The sequence below is a fragment of the Beta vulgaris genome, chromosome 5, assembly GCF_026745355.1.
Source record: "Beta vulgaris subsp. vulgaris cultivar EL10 chromosome 5, EL10.2, whole genome shotgun sequence".
Classification (NCBI taxonomy): domain Eukaryota; kingdom Viridiplantae; phylum Streptophyta; class Magnoliopsida; order Caryophyllales; family Amaranthaceae; genus Beta; species Beta vulgaris.
In genome coordinates this window covers 64,321,635-64,343,066 of record NC_079206.1, presented here as the reverse complement: position 1 = coordinate 64,343,066, position 21,432 = coordinate 64,321,635, and the positions used below count along the sequence as shown (strand labels likewise).

The window sequence follows — 21,432 nt, the reverse complement described above, 5'->3', positions numbered from 1 at the left end:
ACAAATGAAGTACAGGATCTTTACTTCCCGCTAGATCCACCTTGATTCTTGAAGGTGAGATTTTTTCACCCTCTCCCCTCTCAAGTCTCAGCTTTGCTTGAACTTCACTATATTTTTAATTCCTGACATAATTTGGACTTGGACTCGGGTCCATATTACCACCAACTAGGGCTGTGCAAATACCAGAGTCGGACCAGAATGTGGATCGGATCAAAATCTCCGGTCCGGTCCTCGGTCCACAAAAAACCTAATTCCGAGTTTTCGGTCCGGTCCAACTCGGAAAATTTCAATCCATACCGATCGGACCGAAATTTCTATTATGCGCAAAAAAAATATAGGTTAAAAAAAAATAAAAAATTTTAAACCTACCATTTATTACTTTAAGACCGAATCAAATTTTAAAAATTCACCGGATCCGAATTTTTTTAATCCTGTCCCAATCCAAAAAAAATATAAAAGATGTCTAGGAGGCTCTAAGTTAGGTAATAACACATGCACCAAGTCCAAATGGTACACATAACATATACACACACTTTTTTCATTAAAAAATTGTACAAACTACGCATATGGCCATACACACAATGACACAAGTCACAAGTGGTATGTGACTATTGAGTGGTGTGATACTCGCAATTGTAAAATAAGAATTGCAACTCCCATCGATGAACAACGCATCCACGTGTAGCAAAAAGTTGCAGTCATAATATTCTTAAAGGGACACTAAGCACACAAATGAAACCTCCACTTGTCAAACGATCACCCTGCCTTCCTTATTCTATTGCACCACTTACAATATCTATCTTAATTCTTAACACTCACTCACTCATATCATAGTACACAAAAGTTACATTCCACAAAGTTTTTCATACTATCATCAGATCACTAATTTTTGAGCAACAAATTTACAAACTTATCAAGCTCAACAAAATATCAACAACAGGGAAAGTAGTTAAAATGGCGCATGATCAGCAACGACGAGGAGAAGGGGGAGCTATAAAGTACGGTGATGTCTTTGAGATGTCGGGCGAGATGGCGGAGCAGCCCATTTCGCCGAGGGATGCTGCGGCGATGCGGTCGGCCGAAAATCGGGCTTTCGGAAAGACTATCAAAGGTGGTCCAGCTTCTATTATGCTTGAAGCTGCTAAAAAAAATGTTGAAGCTGGTATTGTTGGACCTGAATCTGATGATGCTCATACTTCTCACCAAGGCCTGGTATTTTCTTTACATTCCACTTTTTTGTCTACTCTATATCTAATGCATTATGCATGCAACGATGTCAATTAATTGGTTAAAGTATTGGGAGATGGACGATGGTACTCAAGATCTGTTATCAAATTCCAATTGTATCATTTGCATGTATATGTATAAATGTATTATTGAATAATCTTCCTTTTAGAAACTGTGAAAATTTTGGATGATAACTAGCCTAGTTGGTTAAAGTCTTAGGAGGTGCCACCCAAGACATGGAATCAAATTTCGTCTATGTCATCCATTGTTCTTGTGGCTCTATCTATACCCAAAAAAAGAACTTGTGAAAATTATTACTTCCTTCGTTTTTTTTAAATGATCCGTTTTGACTTTTGATACTATTGTCTATTGACATGTATAACTTTGACTACTTTTTGTGATTTATATTTAAAGGGCAAATATAGTCGTGGGATTTTGTTAGATTTGTCTCAATATATATTTTCATAATATTAATTTTTTATAATTTTTTCTTATTATAATTAGAGATATAAAAGTTTAAAATAGTACATTGGTACGTGTGCACAAGGGAAATGGGTCAACTAAAAAACGGTAGTAGTATATGAAATATATATTTACACGCCCAAGACTAAATATAGCGTTTTCCTTACAAGTATATACAAATGTTACTATGGAACAACTAGAAGTAGAACGAAGTTACCCAGGGGGCAGGACATACCAGGGTCTTGCAAATGAGTATTGACTATTGAGAATTGTGGGATTGCTAAACTTAGTTCGAGCCTCGAGGCAACATAATATGGCATTGATGTCGATGCTGGTCATTTTTTAGGGTCCGAGGAATGCGCAAAAGCTAGTACTATTTAAGTACATTCCATGAAGGGAGATCGAATCTAGGACCTAATGTACTTCCTAAATCAATCTTTACTACTCATCCTATTCTAAAGGATTAGCCATGTATTCTCATCAATAAATAAAAAGTAAGCAGTGTATATGTCACTGTGAAACCTCTCTCAGACTGTCTCCATGCTTTCAACGATATTAATCGTCAAATGTAGATTTCGGAGGCTGAAGAAAACAAAGCAAATGGGCTTCCCCCCCTGTTGGAGTATGAGGTTAAGATTCCAGTAATGATCTCAACCATCCTAGGACCTTGGAGTGACTAAGACCTCGAAGTTGGATAGTCTTGAGAATTTGATCATTCATGAATTTATCTTTCCCGCATGCTTGTATATGAAGTAAGATATATACTGTTGCTGTGGCACAGTTTTAATGCTGAGATACTGTGTTTTTTATGCTCAAGGTAGAGGGAAATCCATGGCATGAGTCCCAACCATCACACGCGCAGATGGAATCAGCTCTATCAGTGGAAGGAATGGGAGATATTGGTGCAACTGGGGTAACCATGGGAGAAGCATTAGAAGCAGCTGCTGAGGCTGTAGGGGACAAACCTGTCGATCACTCTGATGCAGCTGCTATACAGGTCGCAGAGATGATCGCCACAGGAACTAATGCTGCTCTTGGTTCCGGTTTAGGCGCTGAAGCCCAGGCTGCTGCCACTGTTAACGAACAAATGATGTATGATGAAGACAAGACCAAGCTCTCTGATATCATCGGGGTAAATTCACATTTACAATATGTTAACAAGTAGTTTCAGTCTTTCAGATCAGTGGGTTCTTCTTTATTACTACCTCTGACCACAGATAAATATAATGATCTGATTTTACTTTTACAGTTTCCATTGCATTACCTCGATCATTAGTTAGTAAAAATTGTGAAGAATCTAGTTAGAAGTTTAGAACTAGGATGTGAGAATCTATAAGTTCAAAACATAAGGTCGAGCGAGACGTTGTTTGTGGATACAGAGAGTATAAGCTAAATGAGCTCGAAACAACTTCTTTATCCAACTCTTAATTCTGAAAAAAAATATTATGTGTCTAGTGAATTGTTCTATCCATGAAATGAACTTTGTTGCATGAAATGTTTTTTCATGGTAATCTAATCTCTGACTCTCTGAGTACACATATAGGGAGCCACAAATAGTCTTACCGACGATAAGCCAGTAACAAAGTGGGATGCAGAACGTGTAAAAGCAGCTGAGCTGAGAGGTAGTGCTGAAGGGGTGATAGGGTCGCACCGCGGTGTTAAGCAGTCTACGACTCCTGGTGGTGTGGCAGAGGCTGTGGAAACTGCTGCCAGGATCAACCAATCTGCTAACTGAATGTGCAGCGCTTAGTACTGATGGCTATGCATATACATGTTGATCACATTTTCTTTTCTGCTTTTTGCATTTTTGTTCTCCACATGAGATGTGGATATGATGTGATATATGTAGTTAAATGTTATCGTTCAACAGGGGTATGTTGTATGAATTGGGGCTTAAATGTGTTTTCTGATCATCAATGGTGCAGGCCATGAATCACAAATATGAACTGTCTAAACAGATTGCAAGATTTGCACTGATGGTGTTGATTAGTGGTGATCAGTTACACGGTCACACCCAAATGGCTCTATGTTAGTTTTACGGAGTTGCATAAAGTCGCGATGACATAATATGAGAGGTCACCCTTCGAGTTCCGTCTCTGCTGGTGCAGCTCTTGCAATGTAGTCTCCTCGTTGTTGCACTGCAATGACCAACAAATGCTTGGAATATGAGGCAAGGGACTCTACCAATTTGGTCTTCTCGACCTGTATCCGATTTTATTGGGTGGCTCTCAAGAAGCGCTCAATCTGCAACTGTGACTGTTCTCTTGCCCCTGTTTTTAGGAAAAAGAGAGATGGTTGTAAGTTCTATTGACTATCAATTTAAGAATAATATCAAACAATAATAGAATATCAAATAATAAAGCAGGAAAGAACACACCAGAACTTTTACGTGGAAACCCAAGAACTGGGAGAAAAACCACGAATCTGCACTAGGAATCGATGAATATTCAAGAAGATTCAATAAAACGTCAAGACTCTTCTCATATGCTTTTTCTCTCTCTAATCTGTGTTTAAAGATGAAGAATACATTAATCGTAATTAGGGCACCTATTTATACCCTCATTAAGAAAAACCGGAAAAATAACGCGTCGTACTTTTCCCCACAAAACCGCGAGTCGCGGAACTGGCCGCGAGTCGCGGTTCTGGCCGCGAGTCGCGGTCAGCTCTCGCAGTTTTGCCAGTTTTGCGTAAAACAGTCATAACTTTCTCGTTTCTCACCGGAATTGGACATATGACCTATCGTTGGAAAGCTCTCGGAACAAGCTATCACCTCCACTTTGAATCACCTCAAAATCATTAATAGATTGAAAGATATGCCCATTCAAAGTTAGCCTTATGTCTCAAATGACGTTTTTTCTTTTACGCAACCTCATCTCCATACCCATACACCTCCATGAGTTTCATATCACGCCATATACCCAACAATGGTTAGTCTAGTAAAGGAAGTGAACTTTTCGTTTTCACAGTGGGACTGGATATGATTTGTAGTTTTAAGTCAAGGAGCTGGAAGTTTGGTTTGTGGTTGTGCTATTGTCTTAAAATAGAAATTATGGGGTAAATCTTAACCAAATATGGTGAATTCGAGTTAAGACTTAGGGGATGTTGTTAAGAGTACAATTAACATGTGAGTTATAGAATAGTTGTCGGAGTTTGAAAAATCAAAGAAAAAATGACTAACATACAGATTAGTGGGTTTTATTATTTATCATCAATTGATTTTAGGATAAGAGTGTCAACTTTGCATGTTGTCAGACTTTCTTCCGGTGTGGGTTTGTGTTAGGCTCAATAAAGTGATGTATTAGCGAGTTCACGCAATTGGATCCTCTTACGCTAATTTGTTCATAAAAGAACATAATGACAATTGAGCATGTGTTGTTTGTGGAGTTATTGAAAAGGGAAATAAAGAACATAATGACAATTGAGCATGTGTTGTTTGTGGAGTTATTGAAAAGGGAAATTTCTAACAGTAGACTTCTATTTTTGAGAATTTCCCATGTAGATTTAACTTCTTTTTTATTCTCATTATATTGTTGGGCTTTAGGTTTTTCAATTTACTCAAATGTAGCATTAATTAGGTTTAAATGTTAATTTCATGGTTTGTTCTGTTAAGTTTTGCCTAAACCTACTAATCATGATTTATTTAGGTCTAGACTTTTAACTGACTAACAAATTTTTTTCCCTCTAATTTTAATTTATTCCTCCAGCCTAACTTCCATTATGGAATTCGTTGCCTTATTAGTGTCACTCACCTTCCTTGTTCTTTTTTTAAAAAAAAAAAATAATCCATGGCAAATTCATCTTCTTACTTCATTACTGTATAATATTTTTTTTCCCTTGTGTATGCATTTTATATTGCAGAAGTCTAAAAATAATGAACTTTACTTTATTAGAAAAGCACATGAAGAGTATGCATATTACTAACAGTTTACAGTATACTAAGACATGTTAGTATTTATCATAAAGATTAATATTGACCTACTATTTGAAACTCTCAAAAATAAAAGCGAGGCCAAAGGTAACTTAGATAAAGAGTATGATTTTAATTATTAAGAGTGATTTGAAAAATTAAGCTGGAAGATCAATTGAGTATATAGTCCTTAATAAAAGAGGATGAAATTGAATTAATAATATGTATATCGTTGGATGCTTAGATCAAATTCTATTCAACTTATTTTTTTTGCTTATTTAAACTTACTAAATCTTATTAGTTATTATGTAAACTTATATAAAATTCACTTGTTTATTTTTTTTTTCTTTTGACGAAGGTTATTATGTTTTTTAAAACGAAAGAAAAATTAGGGAAGATCTAAAGAACTGGGCTATGATCAAATTACGAATTATCCGGAGAGTTAAACCAATAAGTAAGATTAGAAGCAGTGTGCCCCCATTGAGCCATCCAGTCCTCCGTGCTATTCGCTTTCAACCATGGTTGATTCACACCTCACCAAACAATTTTTAATCTTCACCTGCATATAAAATAAGCAAATTAATAGTTCAAGGATTTTTCTAAAACCTTTTTACTAAATACCAGTCAAATTATCACCTTCAAATCAAATTTTAAGTCCAAAAGAAATGGCACCTTTGATACAATTTCTTAAACACAAAGCTTCAGCCACAATAAAGGAGAAACTCGGGTTTAGAGAATTAGCCCCACTAAATCTAACTTCACAATTCTCATATCTAATAACAAATCCAAATAAAGTAGTACTATCTTTTATTTTGACCCATCAAAATCCAGCTTCTCAAAAAAGGAGGAGGCGACCAAACATTATCCTCTCGGACTTGAACTTTGGCTAAAGAAGGAACATAACTACACCTCAAGATTTTAACTAAGCTTTCCCCATCCGTAACAAGTTTATCCACAAAGGTCCTGATCATAATCCCCAACTTGGGCCGATAAAAGCATACCAAATAAACCACTACACAATAACAAACCGACCTATTTAAATTCATCATAGGAACAAACAAATTTAAGATTAAAATAATACTCAATAAAAGACATATCAACCTAAATTGAAGGAGGGATAGGATAGACCACCCCTAACGAACAAAAAGCTCCTAAAAAACATCAACATGAAATGGACAAGAAAATATTTAGAATGAAAATTGTAAAAAATACATTATAATGAAAGAAAAACATGACTCACTTCTTCAATCTCATGGAATATAAAGTAAAGAAATGGAGCCGTTTCAGAGTAGAGGTGGGCTAGTAAAATGAGGACACTTGTAATACAAATACTACCTTCCAAAGAGCACACTTGTCAAGTCCTAGTAGCTAGAGTACAACATGGTAACATACACCTTTTCTCTCTTGATAACCACCTGCTATTCTACTAAGTTACTAACCTAACATTAAATTGTTCCCAAAAACTTATTTCTTCAAAGTGATTTACCACATGTTATGTTACCAGCTTTCTCAACAGAACCACATTTTCTCTTAACAAAACTTGAAATTAAAGTCCGATCTAATTAACATATTTTAGCAATTTTTGAAAGGAAGAAAAATGGCACACGAAGAAGAGAGAGCAGCGATCACAATAGGAGAAGCACTAGAAGTTGTCGCAAATCTCGTCGGCGATAAACCCGTCGACGAAAGCGATGCTGCCGCCATACAAGCTGCCGAGATGCGAGCCATCGGCGCCACTTCTCCTCCTGTTACTGGTCTCGGCCTTCAAGCTCAGTCTGCTGCTATGGTCAATGCTCGCAGAATTTATGATAAGGACAAAACTACCCTTGCCGAAGTTATTGGGGTTAGATTTCAATCATCATTCACATTTTTTTGTTTGTTTATGTGTGGGTTTTGATATATGGGGCATTACGGCGTTTAAAGTCGGACATAACTACATTTACTCACTGAATAGATTACCCACTTCTAATATATTACCGATGTTAAGTTTAATTTACCCGCTTGATTAACCAAGTTTTACTGTTAGATTGCATATAAACATTAAATATGTTTTTTTTATAGTAGTGGTAAGTTAGGAATTTATAATATAATAACTCATCGTTGGAGATGAGTAATGCTTATATATTTGATTGATAGTTTATTGGGGTTAGATTTCAATCATCATTCCCACTCTTTTTTATTTATTTATTTGTGGGTTTTGATATATTTAGGGTTGAACATAATTTTATCTATTTACTGAATGACCAGATACATTACCCACTTCTAATAGATCATCAGATTTTATGAGTGATGGGTAATTTACCCGCTTGGTTATCGGTTAAGATTGCATATAAGCATTAAATACGTTTTTTATAATGCATCAATGGAGATGAGTAATGCTTATATATTTGATTGATAGTTTATTGAATATTACTAGTTTTGAATAAATTGAATATTACTGTAAACGCTAATTAGGGATTGTAGAATTAATTACTAAATGTTGGGGTGTGTAGAATGCAACTGAGAAGCTAGAGAGTGATAAGCCGGTGACAAGGAGAGATGCGGAGAAGGTGAGAGCGGCGGAGTTGCAAGGGGATGTTGAAGGACTCGTTGGATTTGGTGATGCTCCTAAGGAAGCTGTCACTCCGGGTGGCGTCGCCGAGGCGATTGCCACCGCTGCTACTATTAATCAGCCTCTGTAAATCATAATGTTCTCTTATGTTGGTTTATACATTTGTTTTGTGTTACATTGTATTTTGGTATGGTTGACATTGTGGAGGATGAGTTTGTTGTGGTTGTTGTTTCACATGGTTTTTGTCAAGTGGAAACATTTTGGTGTTGGAGGTTGTATCGTTGCCTCGTTGGTAGTTTTCACTATCGTCTCTTGTGTGATATGTTGCACGCTTTAATGAATTAGTGGACGTTCTAGTAAGATGTATTTAATGACCGTGATAACCTCGTATATGCATTATCAATAGGCTCATTTGGATATCAAACGACAATGTCTTTCATGTCGAAAATTCACATTGGTCTCTCCAATAATCAATAACTCAAGATTCATTTGAGATGCATATCAACCACCTAATGACTATGAAATTGGAACTCTTAGCATCATTGATCATACCAAACAAGGAACTTATGGTATATTTTGAGCACACTCGAAATCGATTAAAAACCAAAATAGATCCGATTTATTGACTAGAATGATAAGCTCTTCTTTCATTTGTTGAAACTTGAAAGCAACATTTAGTTTACTTAAAGAGTCATTGTTTCTTTTGTTGGTGTAGAGAAAGAGGTAAGGGTGGTTACACGTAGGTGATTCAAAGTTTTCTGCACTATTTTTCAAAACTTATGACCAAATAAATTAATTGACATTCACATTCCAAAAAATCATTCTCAAGAAGTATCACATAAATTTCTGGCAGTAATGATGGTGTACTGGGCACGGGCCCATTTATGTTGCTACTATGATGAGTGGGCTTTTATTAATGAAGTTAATAGGATCTGACCAATAACTGATTCTGATATGGGCCTCTCTGTCGATGTTGTTATAGGGAAATGACAAAGAGAGAATATATCCCAACTCTCAATCAGGGTAATGGCATATCTATACAAATATTTAAAAGACGTGTGTGATAACGTATACACGTCACGTGTTACATCTGTTACTCCATTAGAATTGTCCCATGTGTATATAAGTCATGTCGATTAACAAAAGTAAAATTAGCTTGCAACAAGATTTGAACCTGTGACCTATTACTATTATAACATGACACACTTACCATCTCAACCAACTTTTAATCATATTTTAAGTGTCCACAATAAAAATTTAAATCACCATCTAGGAAAATACATAATACAATAAGAAGTCACCATAGAATCAACCCTCTTGGTAAAAATAAACCTGGAGGCCATTGCTTTGCATTATGAAAAAAGAAAACCTCACTTACAGAACTACATAAGTGGAAGTAAGGATGTGTAAATCAATAAACATTAAAAAAATCAAAAAATTTATTTAGCATGGAAACTCTCATGAAGATGATGTTTCTCATTTCTGCAACTTGAGAGGACAAAACTTCTTCGAAAGACCAGCGAGCTTCCTGCCTCAATGATCTTCAGTCACAAAATGATATTTTCCCGACTAAAAATCTCTTAGCTAACTCTATAGTCTATGGCCTATTATATACATCTTTTGTCGGTAATAAACAAAATTTCAACAAATTTCTATGCAACAATAGTTATTTCATCCTAAATTTTGGGTTTCACAAGAAATGAACAAATGGAGTGTTCAGAGGCTTTTTCGAGGCAACACAAATGTGCCAAACACCTGCGCAATGTTACAAGTCACATCGGCTTTCTAGGAACGTGTCGGGAGAAAATATGACCAGGCCTGGAGAAATCAACAAATGTCCCAAAAACAGCCAAAATTGAAGGTTATAACACACATTTTCGGATTTTCACGGGGCTAGAGCTCCAAACGCCACAAGATGCCTCCTACGGACATGGCAGGTCATTGCAAAAGAGTCATGTGAATTGGAACGAATATGTGGATGCCTTTATGTTCATTTTGAGAAAATTTTGGGTTTAACGAGAAATGAACAAATGGACTTTTCGAGGCAACACAAATGATGCCAAGCACCCGGGCCGGACAATGTTACAATTGATGTCGGCACTCCTAAGAATGTTTCGGGAGAAAATAATGACCAGCCCGAAGAAGTCATAAAATGTGCCAAAAACACCCGAATTGAAGGAATATACGCTTTCGGACTTTGCCGGGGCCCGAGATCTGAACGCCACGGGGTGCCTTGTAGGGACATGGGAGGTCATTGGAAAGGAGTCAAGTGGATTGGAAGAATATATAAATGCTTTTACGTTCATTTTGAGGCAATTTTGGATTTCACGAGAAATGAACAAAATGCGGTATTCATAGACTTTTCGAGGCAATGCAAATGGTGCCAAGTACCCGCGCAACGTCACAAGTCCGTCTACTTTCCTAGGAACGTTTCGGGAGAAAATATAAAGAGGTCAGGAGAAGTCCTAAAATGTCTAAAAAACATCCAAAATTGAAGGTTATAATACACGCTTTCAGACTTTCCCGGGGCTCCAGCTCCGAACGCCACTAGATGCCTCCTAGGGACATGATAGGTCATTAGAAAGGAGTCATGTGACTTGGAACGAATATATGAATGCTTTTACGTTCATTTTGAGGCAATTTTGGATTTCACGAGAAATGAACAAAATGCGGTATTCATAGACTTTTCGAGGCAATGCAAATGGTGCCAAGTACCCGCGCAACGTCACAAGTCCGTCTACTTTCCTAGGAACGTTTCGGGAGAAAATATAAAGAGGTCAGGAGAAGTCCTAAAATGTCTAAAAAACATCCAAAATTGAAGGTTATAATACACGCTTTCAGACTTTCCCGGGGCTCCAGCTCCGAACGCCACTAGATGCCTCCTAGGGACATGATAGGTCATTAGAAAGGAGTCATGTGACTTGGAACGAATATATGGATGCATTTATGTTCATTTCATGACAATTTTGGGTTTCACGAGAAATGAACCTATGGGGGTGTTTAGAGGCTTTTCTAGGCAACACAAATGGTGCTAAGAACCCGCGCAACGCTACAAGTCACATCGGCTTTCCTAGGAGCATTTTGGGAGAAAATGTGACCAGCCCTGTAGAATTCCAAAAATGTCCCAAAAATAGCCAAAATTGAAGGTTATAATACACGCTTTCGGACTTTCCTGGGGCTCAAGCTAAGGACGCCACGGGATGCCTCCTAGCGACATGGGAGGTCATTGAAAAGAAGTCATGTGGCTTAGAACGAATATATGGATGCCTTTACATTCATATAAAGGCAATTTTGGGTTTCACGAGAAATGAACAAATGAGATGTTAAGAGGCTTTTCGAGACAACACAAATGGTGCCAATCACCTGGGTCGGGCAATGTTACAAGTGATGTCGGCACCTAAGAACGTTTCGTGAGAAAATAATGACCAGCCTGGAGAAGTCCAAAAATGTACCAAAAACAATCAAAATTGAAGGTTATAATACACGCTTTTAGACTTTCCCGGGGTCCGAGCTCCGAACGCTACGGGATGCTTCCTATGGCCACGGGAGGTCATTGGAAAAAAGTGATGTGGCTTGGAACGAATATATAGATGCATTTACGTTCATTTTGAGACAATTTTGGGTTTCACGAGAAATGAACAAATAGGGTGTTTAGAGGCATTTCGAGGCAATCCAAATGGTTCTAAGCACACGCGCAACGTTACAAGTCACGTCGGCACTCATAAGAATGTTTCGGGAGAAAATATGACTAGGCCCGGAAAAGTACAAAAATGTCGCAAAAACAGCCAAAATTTAAGGTTATAATATACGCTTTTAGACTATTCCGGGCCCGAGTTCCAAAAGCCATAGGATGTCTCCTAAGGACATGGGAGGTCATTGGAAAGGAGTCATGTGACTTAGAACGAATATATGGATGCCTTTACAATCATTTCGAGGCAATTTTAGGTTTCACGAGAAATGAACAAATGGGGTGTTAAGACGTGAGAGGCTTTACGAAGCAACACAAATGGTGCCAAGCACCCGCGCAACGCTACGAGTCACGTCGGCCTCCCAAGGAACGTTTCGGGAAAAAATATGACCAGACCCGGAAAAATCCAAAAATGTCCGAAAAATAACCAAAATTGAAGGTTATAATATACGCTTTCAGACTTTCCTGGGGTCCGAGCTCCGATTCCTCCGAGGTACATGGTAGGTCATCAGAAAGGAGTCATGTGGTTTCGAACGAAGATGTGGATGCCTTTACATTTTTTTCAAGGCAATTTAGGTTTCACAAGAAATGAACAAATGGGGTGTTAGAGGCTTTTCGAGGCAATCAAAATTGTGCAAAGGACCCACGCAATGTTACAAGTCACGTCTGCACTCCTAGGAATATTTCGGAAGAAAATATGACCAGATCCGGAGAAGTTAAAAAATGGCCCAAAAACAGCCAAAATTAAAGGTAATAATACACGATTTCGGACATCCCCGGGGCTCGAGCTCCGAACGCCATGGGATGCTTCCTGTGATCATGGGAGGTAATTGGAAAGAAGTCATGTGGCTTGGAACTAATATAATGATGCATTTACGTTCATACCAAAACAATTTTGGATTTCATGAGAAATGAACAAAAGTGGTGTTTAGATGCTTTTCGAGGCAATGCAAATGGTGCTAAGCACACGCGCAACGTTTCAAGTCACATCCTCACTCCTAATAATGTTTCGGGAGAAAATATGACTAGGCGCGAAAAAGTAAAAAAAAAAAGGTTAAAAACAGCCAAAATTGAAGGTTATAATACACGTGTTCGAGCTTTCCCGGGGCTCGACCTCCGAACACCACGGGATGCCTCCTAGGGCCATGGAAGGTCATTGGAAAGGAGTCATGTGGTTTGGAATAAATATACGGATGCCTTTATGTTCATTTCGAGGCAATTTTAGGTTTCACGAGAAATGAACAAATGGGGTGTTCAGAAGCTTTACGAGGCAATGCAAATGTTTCTAAGCACACTCACAAAGTTTCAACTCACGTTCGCACTCCTAATAATGTTTCAGGAGAACATATGACCATGCCCGAAAAAGTCCAAAAATATCACAAAAACAGCCAAAATTGAAGGTTATAATACCCACTTTCGAACTTTCTTGAGACCCGGGCTCCGAATGCCACAAGATGCCTCCTAGGGCCATGGCCCAAGGGTGGTCAGTGGAATGAGTATACGAATGCCTTTAAATCCATTTCGAGGCATTTAGGTTTCATGAGAAATGAACAAATGAGGTTTTCAGAGGCTTTTCGAGGCAATGCAAATGGTGCTAAGCACCTGCGCAATGGTACAAGTCACGTCGACACTCCTAGGAATGTTTTGGGAGAAAATATGACCGGGTCCGGAAAATTATAAAAGTGTCGCAAAAACAGCCAAAATTAAAGGTTATAATACACGCTTTTGGACTTTTCTGGGGTCCGAGCTTCAAACGTCACGGGATGCCTCCTAGGGACATGAGAGGTCATTGAAAAGGAGTCATGTGGCTTGGAACGAATATATGGATGCCTCATGCGTTTACGTTCATTGCGACGTAATTTTGGATTTCACGAGAAATGAACAAATGTGGTGTTCAGAGGCTTTTCGAGGCAACACAAATGGTGCCAAGCACCAGCGCAACTTCGCAAGTCACATCGACTATTCTAGGAATGTTTCGGGAGAAAATATGACCAGAAGTCCTAAAATGTCCCAAAAAAAGCCAACATTAAAGGTTATAAGTAGTAAAAATTAAAGGTTACCGAATCCGATTAAAATTTAGCCGAACTAATACTACTTCTGTTCTTTTTCTATTACAACAATGTGTTTGGACACAATTTTTAAAGATTTAGGACAAATGAGTAGTTTAGCATAAAAGTAATTATAACTCTCTAATTAACTAGAGTAGGAGAGAATCATCCTTAGAAAAAAAAAATTAGTTTTATAAGGCAAAGTAAGTAATTAATGATGGTTTTAATAAGATAAAGTAAGGACAATATTGTCAGTTAAAGTTGCTTTTATACAAAAATTGGAATTGTTGCAATAGATGTGAAACTACCCAAAATAGTTATTATTGTAATATAAAAAGAATGGAGGAAGATATTGTAACCTCGTCTCATGTACGAATCTATAATATGTAAACTTTTGTGTATTATAGGAGGTTTAATTTTGTGCTTTACCATTTAATACTACCATACATCATCAATTCTAAAATAAGTAAGATGTTGATGGAGATTGTGGAATTAAAGAAATTAAAGACATAGAAACAAAAAAATTTGGCCTATGTGCATAAAGAGTGGGTCTTATAAAGACCATCTAATTTTAATAAAATTAGGCTTTTTTTTTTTTGGTAAGATGAAGGGGACTCACTTGAGGGGGATATGGAAATTACTCAAATGAGTCTTATGAGGTTTGATCCCTATACCTCAGGGATAACAGATGGGAAGCAATACCACTACTCAACCACCTCAACCTCAATTAGACAACTATTCAAGGTCAATATTAAGAAGAGAACCTAGCACTTTTTGAATACAGTGAATAATTTAAGCTATGTCGATCAACAAAAGTAAAATTAACTTGCAACAAGATTTGAATCCGTGACCTCTTGCTATTATAATATGACACAATTACTATCGCAACAAAATTTGAGCCCATGACCTCTTGTGCTATTATAACTTTAAATCATTGCCTCGGTTGTGTTATAAGCGGCTAGCAAAGTCGGAATAGGAGCATTCATCTTGAGCTGGGGAGTTTAGATCCAGTAGAGTTAGTAAATAACTCTACCACGTAGAGTTTAACAAATCATAGCCATTGATTTTAAAATCAATGGTTTATATATTCTTTCCCAAAACTCCCCCCTCTATTTCCCCCAAAAATCCTCCCCCTCCTTATCTCTTTCCATAGAATCTGAGTCGTTGATTTTAAAATATAAGAATAGGATTCAACTCCACTATGTAGAGTTTTCATCAAACTCCACTGAATCCGAATCCTGAGGTGGGCTTACTACTTAGAGTAAGGCTTTTAGTTGTCAGATTATCTATAATTGTGAATAATGTTAAATGTAGATAAAAATATATAAAGAATGGATCAATCAAGAGATAATAGGATGTATGTGCCATATGATAGAGATGAAAGTAAACTTGACACTTGTAAAGCAAGGAACTAGGTGAGAGTCATGCTGGCATCTCAAACTTAGCTCCCGAAAGTCCACATGTAAAATACTCCATGTTTCTAGGCATACCGTTTAAACTTCGCATGTTTATCTTTCACCGCTTATTATATTAGATCACCCATACAACTTACTAGTTAGTACATGGTACAGACTACAGACTACAGAAGTTATAAACGATAACACAAATAATCAAAAATTAAAGCCCAAGTAAAAACGTAAAAAATGGCTCAAGAGCAACCCAAACGTAGTGGCACAGAGCAAGATCAGCAGCAACCCATCAAATATGGGGACGTTTTTTTGGTGTCTGAAAAGATTGCTGATAAACCAATTGCCCCACTTGATGCTGCTGCCATGCAATCCGCTGAGAACCAAGTGTTGGGACATACCCAAAAAGGTGGTCCGGCCGCTGTCATGCAGTCGGCCGCCACTAAGAACGTCCAAGCCGGCGCGTTACCTCGTGGTTCCGCCACTGATGTAGGGAGAAACCAAGGCATGACTGTTACTGAGAGCATTGTTGATGGTCAGCGAGTTATCACTGAGTCTGTTGGTGACCAGGTACTATTTACTGAGAGCATTGTTGATGATCAACGAGTTTGCCTAGATATGTATTTTCGTAATATCAACTACTCTCTCCGTTCGAAAATATAGTTTTCATTTTTTTTCACGGTAATTTATGCAAGTAGAATTTAAGAGGAATATTAAAGATTTTTTGTTTATTTAAATAAATATTGTATGAGAAAAGATGATTTTAGGAGAGAGAATGAAGAATAATTGGTGAAAGAGCATTAATTGTAACATTTTGCTTGAATAAATGAAAGAAAAATCAAAATTCAAGAAACAAATAAATGATGGGATACGGTTTTCTTAGATAAATTACGGAAAAATATGGAACTAAATTTGGAAATAAGAATTATATTTTGGGATATCCAAATTGGAAATGGGAACTATATATTTTGGGATGAAGAGAGTATTTATATTTTTATTAAATAAGAAATTAGGAATATCAGAGGTTGAAGGTGTGTTTTGGAAATCGGGTAAAAAGGAAAAAAAAAACATCATACTTTTGATAAACATCATACTTCTTTCATTTTGAATTCAATACAATAATTTTACTATTTAACTATTTACACTCTTTATATTGACTAAGATTTGTGATGTATACATAACAAAAAATAGTTAATTGAGACCTTGTTAGATTTGTTTCGCGACATACTTTTATAAAATATATTTTTTATAATTTTTATTTATATGTAATCATGGATATTTGTGATCAAAATAATGTCATGACATATGCAAAAATAAATTTGTTCCATTAATTCGTAATGGAGGAAGTATTCATATTATATGAGACAAGAGTATATTTTTTAGTTAGTCAATAGGAAACAATGACACACCATGATACCACATAAGTGATATACAAAATGTGGAACAAAAGATTTGAACTAGGGGATGAGGATTGATTACTTCACCAGGCAACTTCTTGTTCTTATCATTTCATTAATGCATGATACATCTACGTACAGGTTGTAGCTAGATACGCCAACCCGGATCCAAATCCAATCCCGGAGAAGATGGTGGCTCCACCATCAGCACTGGACCGCGACGCGGTGACCATAGGAGAAGCTCTAGAGGCAACTGTAATATCTGCCGGGGACAAGCCCATAACCCAAACTGATGCTGCTGCCATTCAAGCCGCAGAGATGCGGGCCACAGGCCGCACCGACACTCCGCCTGGTGGGCTTGGAGCGGAGGCGCAGTCCGCTGCCACCAGGAATGAACGAATCATGCGTGATGAAAATAAAACCACCCTTGGAGAAATTCTTGCGGTAAATGTCATACTCCTTCCTCAACATTTATGTTATAGGTGCATGTAATTTTCGTGGTATGTAGCATTCTTAGTTATATATTACTTCCTTCATGACATAATATATCGCCTATTTGCCTACTTCATTTTGCTGGGTCAAATTTTAAAACCTTTGACTGAATATTATCATTTCGTTATAAGGTGTAATTTCATAATATTAATTTTTTATATTTTTTAATAATACAAAATTAAAGATCTTAAATTTTAAAGTTACATTTCGGAGACCGCGTAAAAAAAAACAACTAAGTACTATATTATACGACGGTGGGATGGTGGGAGTAGTAAAAGTTGATTCATATTGAAAATAAATATCATAACGAATCTGACTGGTTTTGTTTAAAGTTTGATCAAGTTTTCTTACTTGTGAACCTTATTTTTTATCTTGTACGTGCTTGTGAGTCATGATTATATTCAAATATAGTTACATATTAAGCTCATAAAACATTTTTCATTAGATTTCATTAAACATTTTGTGGTAGTCATATAATATTAACATACATATATATGGATTGTTATTAATGTACTATCCTTCCATTTTAGAGCAACACCCGAACTTTTCTTTCAGGGTTTAGCTATAACTGAAAATATGTTGCTAAGGAGCTATACTTATATAAGTATATTATATGAGTATAACGAATCTAACTAGTTTTATTTAAATTTTGATCAATATGTTGTGAATTACTTTTATGAGTATATTAAAAGCTAATATGCATTAATTTTTATTGGAAACTATTAGATGATAATTTTGTGTTGATTTTCCGGAACAATGGCTCGCAAGAAATCGGAACTAAATTTACATTTGAAATTTGTGTGAGTAACTATTAAGATTTGGATGCATGCACTTAATAGGATGCAACAACAAAACTTGGAGATGATAAACCTGCAACCATACAAGACGCAGAGAAGGTGATTGCGGCAGAGATGAGAAATGACCCCAAAATGGCTACCAACCTTGGCGGAGTTGGCGAATCAGTGGCGGCGGCAGCGAGGTTGAACCAACAGAAGTTGAAGGAATGAATGGCGTTGCTAACAAGCATTGTCTAGGTAGAAACTAGTATCACTCCCATAATGCAGCGTCCGTGGTACAACAATAATGGTGTAAAATATCATCAACTGTGTAGAAACTATGCAAGTTTTTGGAGTTGTGCAAATTAGCCTCGGATCAGCTAATTGTCTTGTTTTAGGCAGTGGTAATAATCATGTATGTACGCTAAGTATGTAGTTCCTTCGTATAAAGTGTACGAGCTTTCACTTTATTGTGTATATATAGCAATACTTTTGGTGTTGACAGTTATTGCTAATGCTGTTTCAGATCTTTGCAATATATACTTGGAGTCGAGCAAATGACCAATGATGTAATACTTCTAGGTGGTATTACTTCAATATTGAGCAAGTACTGTAGCTTGAAACACGTACCAATGTGCCATGTATTTACTACTCGGGCATTAAACGTAAACTTAAGCCTAGCTAGTTGACTATTATCGCATGATACGAAACGGGCCGTGCCGGGACGGCCCACGTGCCAAAACCGCGTGCCTCGTGCCACAACGTGTCGTGCCGTGCCAAAATGGGCCAAGAAATGCTCGTGTCGTGCTGTGCTCGTGCCAAGTTGTAAAATTTAAGGCCATGCACGACCCGACCCACGTGTCGGGCCGGACCGGCTCGTGCCGTGCCATCGTGCCTTATACAAATTTGATATATTATGAAATTTTAACTAATATAAGCGTGCCAACTTGTGGGCCGGCCCGTCGTGCTCGTGCCGGATTCGTGCCAAACTTTTAGAATGTTGTTCATGCATGGCCCACGGCCCGCCACTCGTGCCGGTGTGCCGTGCCGTGCTCATAGCGAACTCGTGCTGGCCGAGCTCAAATTGTGCCGCGCCGAGTTGGCCCTCGTGCCGGTCCGGCCCATGCCCAGCTCTAAGTATATATCATCTATATCCAACAACTTATATCCAACAATTAAGTTGTTGATCTTTAAATGAAGTTCATTTTCTCGCTAGGTTCGCATATGATAAGAGTGTATAAGCTTTGGTAGTTAGGTAATATGGGCTATAAATGATGCATGTACACAAGGAATGTCTATAAAGAAACAACAATAAATCGTTTTTTTGACCTTTTTATCGGATGGTTGCAAAAAGAATTTTCGAAGAAAAGAGATATTTTGACTTATAGAAGTAACACGGCCACGGGTAACCAGTGTTACTGGTTACAAGGGGAAGTACGACTGTAGGAGAACGCCTGCCTCTACAACATAGAAAGCTCGTAGAGAAGTTTTAGAAATTTATGGGGGAAATTTTAGCTAGAGAGATGTTTGAGAGAATAATGGAGAGAGGAAAAGTTATTATTGCATCATTGATGAAATAAATTATTACAACAGCATAATAATATATTCCCTCCGTTTCCTAAAGATCTTCCCACTTAATGTTCCTATAGATACCAAGGAAAATCAAGTTATGTGGGGCATGGTGTGAGTAAAGTAGGAGAGAGAAATGGGTTAAGATAAATAAATAAATATAAAGGGGTTAAAGTAGGAGTGAGAAAAGGAGTAAAATTGAATTAATAATGTAATGGTGGACCATATGATAGTGACATGAGAGGGTAAATAGGGAAATTTGTTTTGCCAAATAAGGAATAAAGCAAAAGAGGGAAGATATTTTGGAAACACCCTTAAACGGAAAGAGGGAAGATCTTTAGGAAACGGAGGGAGTATATAGTACACAATCTAACTAATCAATGGTGATGTGTACAATTTTTCTAACAAACTTAACAACTTTGTAACTAATTGCTTAAGCTAGGAAATAAGCTGCTGATGTGTGACATTCATTACCTCGTTGGTATTCTAACTCGGTGGTTTGATTATAAAACATGTAATAATACGGATTAAAGTATATATGTTGCATGTATTTGTTTATTTAATTCATGAAAAATAATTATACTCGACATATATCATTTTTGTGGAATTGGCGTATATAAATTTTTAGTCAAGAGACATGTGATCTAACGAAGATAATGGTAAGGAGAGCACCCTTCCAACCTCAAAGTTGGGGGGTTTAATTCCCACTAGAAGTACTTTGAAAGTAGGGATTCCCCTTACTCTTACCCTTCCCCCTTACTCTCAAGTTCTTGGCTCATTACGACCCGAACCAGGTCCGGGCCACTTCTTCTTACCAAAAATAAATAAATAAAATAAATAAAATGTGATCTAACTAAGACAAATACAACACGATTTCACTCATTTTTCTATAAATAGAGATGATGAAGCATATGTAAGTGTGTCCAAAAATTGGGTACCCAAACTCATGTAGATTATGAAAAATAATTCTATATCATTTTCCTTTTTTTTTAATATAATCCCAATAGTTTTCACTTTTAACCTATAATTATTTTCATCATTTCTCTACAGAATCAACACAAAACTCTTAGACAAGAATGTATAGTTCACGTGACAACAACTATGACCTAATAAAAGAAAAAATTGTCATATAAGAACAGTAACATATATACTTAAACATCAATTATCAAACACTAATTTTGTTTAATAGGAAAAAGAAACTTATAGGCTGTCTTACATAAGGCCTTACGTCCATTACAACCATACACCCCAATCCTCCCATTCCCCTTCAATTTCAAGTAAATGTTTGGAGTAGGAATTGAACTCTAAACTTTGTTAGGACAGACTGCAAAGCTCACCACTTAAACCAACTCCAATTCCTTACTGCATTCTAAATTAGCCAAGCAGAATGTCTTGCCTTTTGACACTTGCCCTCCTAGACCAGGTGTCCAATACAAATTTTCCATATCTTTATCCAACTTTCATTACAAACTAGCCTATGTCTTGCATATATAAAAGACTAAATACATGCATGAATGAAAAGACTACAATTTTAACTCTTTATTTTTAGCTGAATTAAGTTGTTATAATCAACATGGCCTTACCAGGGAATAATGAGAAAAGCGCTCCAAACAAAAAGCTATATGAAGTCGAAGACCGAGAAGAAAAGAAACCCACTAATCTTGAAGAAGAAGCATATGCAACTATGAGAAGAAAGAATGAAGGCAAAAATCAAGAAAAAGGAGGCCAAAAAGATGTAAAAGATATTGTCAACCAAGAAGTTGAACACCAAGTGTTCCCTTATTCTACTAGCACTTCTTAACTAAAATGAGATTAGTGGTGCATGCTTTCTCACGTATAAATTTTAGAGTAACATAAATTTGTGGGAGTAGAAAATAATATGATATATGCTCTTGTACTTTTGGATGTT

General features: G+C 37.0%; 3 protein-coding genes across 3 annotated transcripts; all 3 read left to right on the top strand.

The window, feature by feature from the left end:
• The first annotated feature begins 796 nt into the window (after positions 1–796).
• LOC104894509 (late embryogenesis abundant protein 31) lies at positions 797–3,656 on the top strand. The gene is made up of 3 exons (XM_010680760.4): positions 797–1,212; positions 2,507–2,821; positions 3,233–3,656. Exons 1-3 carry the CDS (start codon positions 955–957, stop codon positions 3,422–3,424), a joined length of 765 nt encoding a protein of 254 aa, XP_010679062.2. The 5' UTR covers positions 797–954; the 3' UTR covers positions 3,425–3,656.
• Positions 3,657–6,994: 3,338 nt separating this feature from the next.
• LOC104894508 (late embryogenesis abundant protein 47) lies at positions 6,995–8,507 on the top strand. The gene is made up of 2 exons (XM_010680759.4): positions 6,995–7,439; positions 8,089–8,507. The coding sequence occupies exons 1-2, from the start codon at positions 7,194–7,196 to the stop codon at positions 8,275–8,277; spliced, it is 435 nt and encodes a 144-aa protein (XP_010679061.1). The 5' UTR covers positions 6,995–7,193; the 3' UTR covers positions 8,278–8,507.
• Positions 8,508–15,427: 6,920 nt separating this feature from the next.
• Positions 15,428–18,462, top strand: LOC104894507 (late embryogenesis abundant protein D-34). The gene is made up of 3 exons (XM_010680756.4): positions 15,428–15,859; positions 16,828–17,130; positions 18,018–18,462. The coding sequence occupies exons 1-3, from the start codon at positions 15,527–15,529 to the stop codon at positions 18,183–18,185; spliced, it is 804 nt and encodes a 267-aa protein (XP_010679058.2). The 5' UTR covers positions 15,428–15,526; the 3' UTR covers positions 18,186–18,462.
• The last annotated feature ends 2,970 nt before the right edge of the window (positions 18,463–21,432 follow it).

Coding starts and splice junctions, on each gene's coding strand:
- LOC104894509 (XM_010680760.4), top strand. CDS start 955: ATGGCGCATGATCAGCAACGACGAGGAGAAGGGGGAGCTATAAAGTAC. Junction 1,213..2,506: donor ATACTTCTCACCAAGGCCTG/GTATTTTCTTTA, acceptor TTTATGCTCAAG/GTAGAGGGAAATCCATGGCA. Junction 2,822..3,232: donor AGCTCTCTGATATCATCGGG/GTAAATTCACAT, acceptor GTACACATATAG/GGAGCCACAAATAGTCTTAC.
- LOC104894508 (XM_010680759.4), top strand. CDS start 7,194: ATGGCACACGAAGAAGAGAGAGCAGCGATCACAATAGGAGAAGCACTA. Junction 7,440..8,088: donor CCCTTGCCGAAGTTATTGGG/GTTAGATTTCAA, acceptor TGGGGTGTGTAG/AATGCAACTGAGAAGCTAGA.
- LOC104894507 (XM_010680756.4), top strand. CDS start 15,527: ATGGCTCAAGAGCAACCCAAACGTAGTGGCACAGAGCAAGATCAGCAG. Junction 15,860..16,827: donor CTGAGTCTGTTGGTGACCAG/GTACTATTTACT, acceptor ATCTACGTACAG/GTTGTAGCTAGATACGCCAA. Junction 17,131..18,017: donor CCCTTGGAGAAATTCTTGCG/GTAAATGTCATA, acceptor TGCACTTAATAG/GATGCAACAACAAAACTTGG.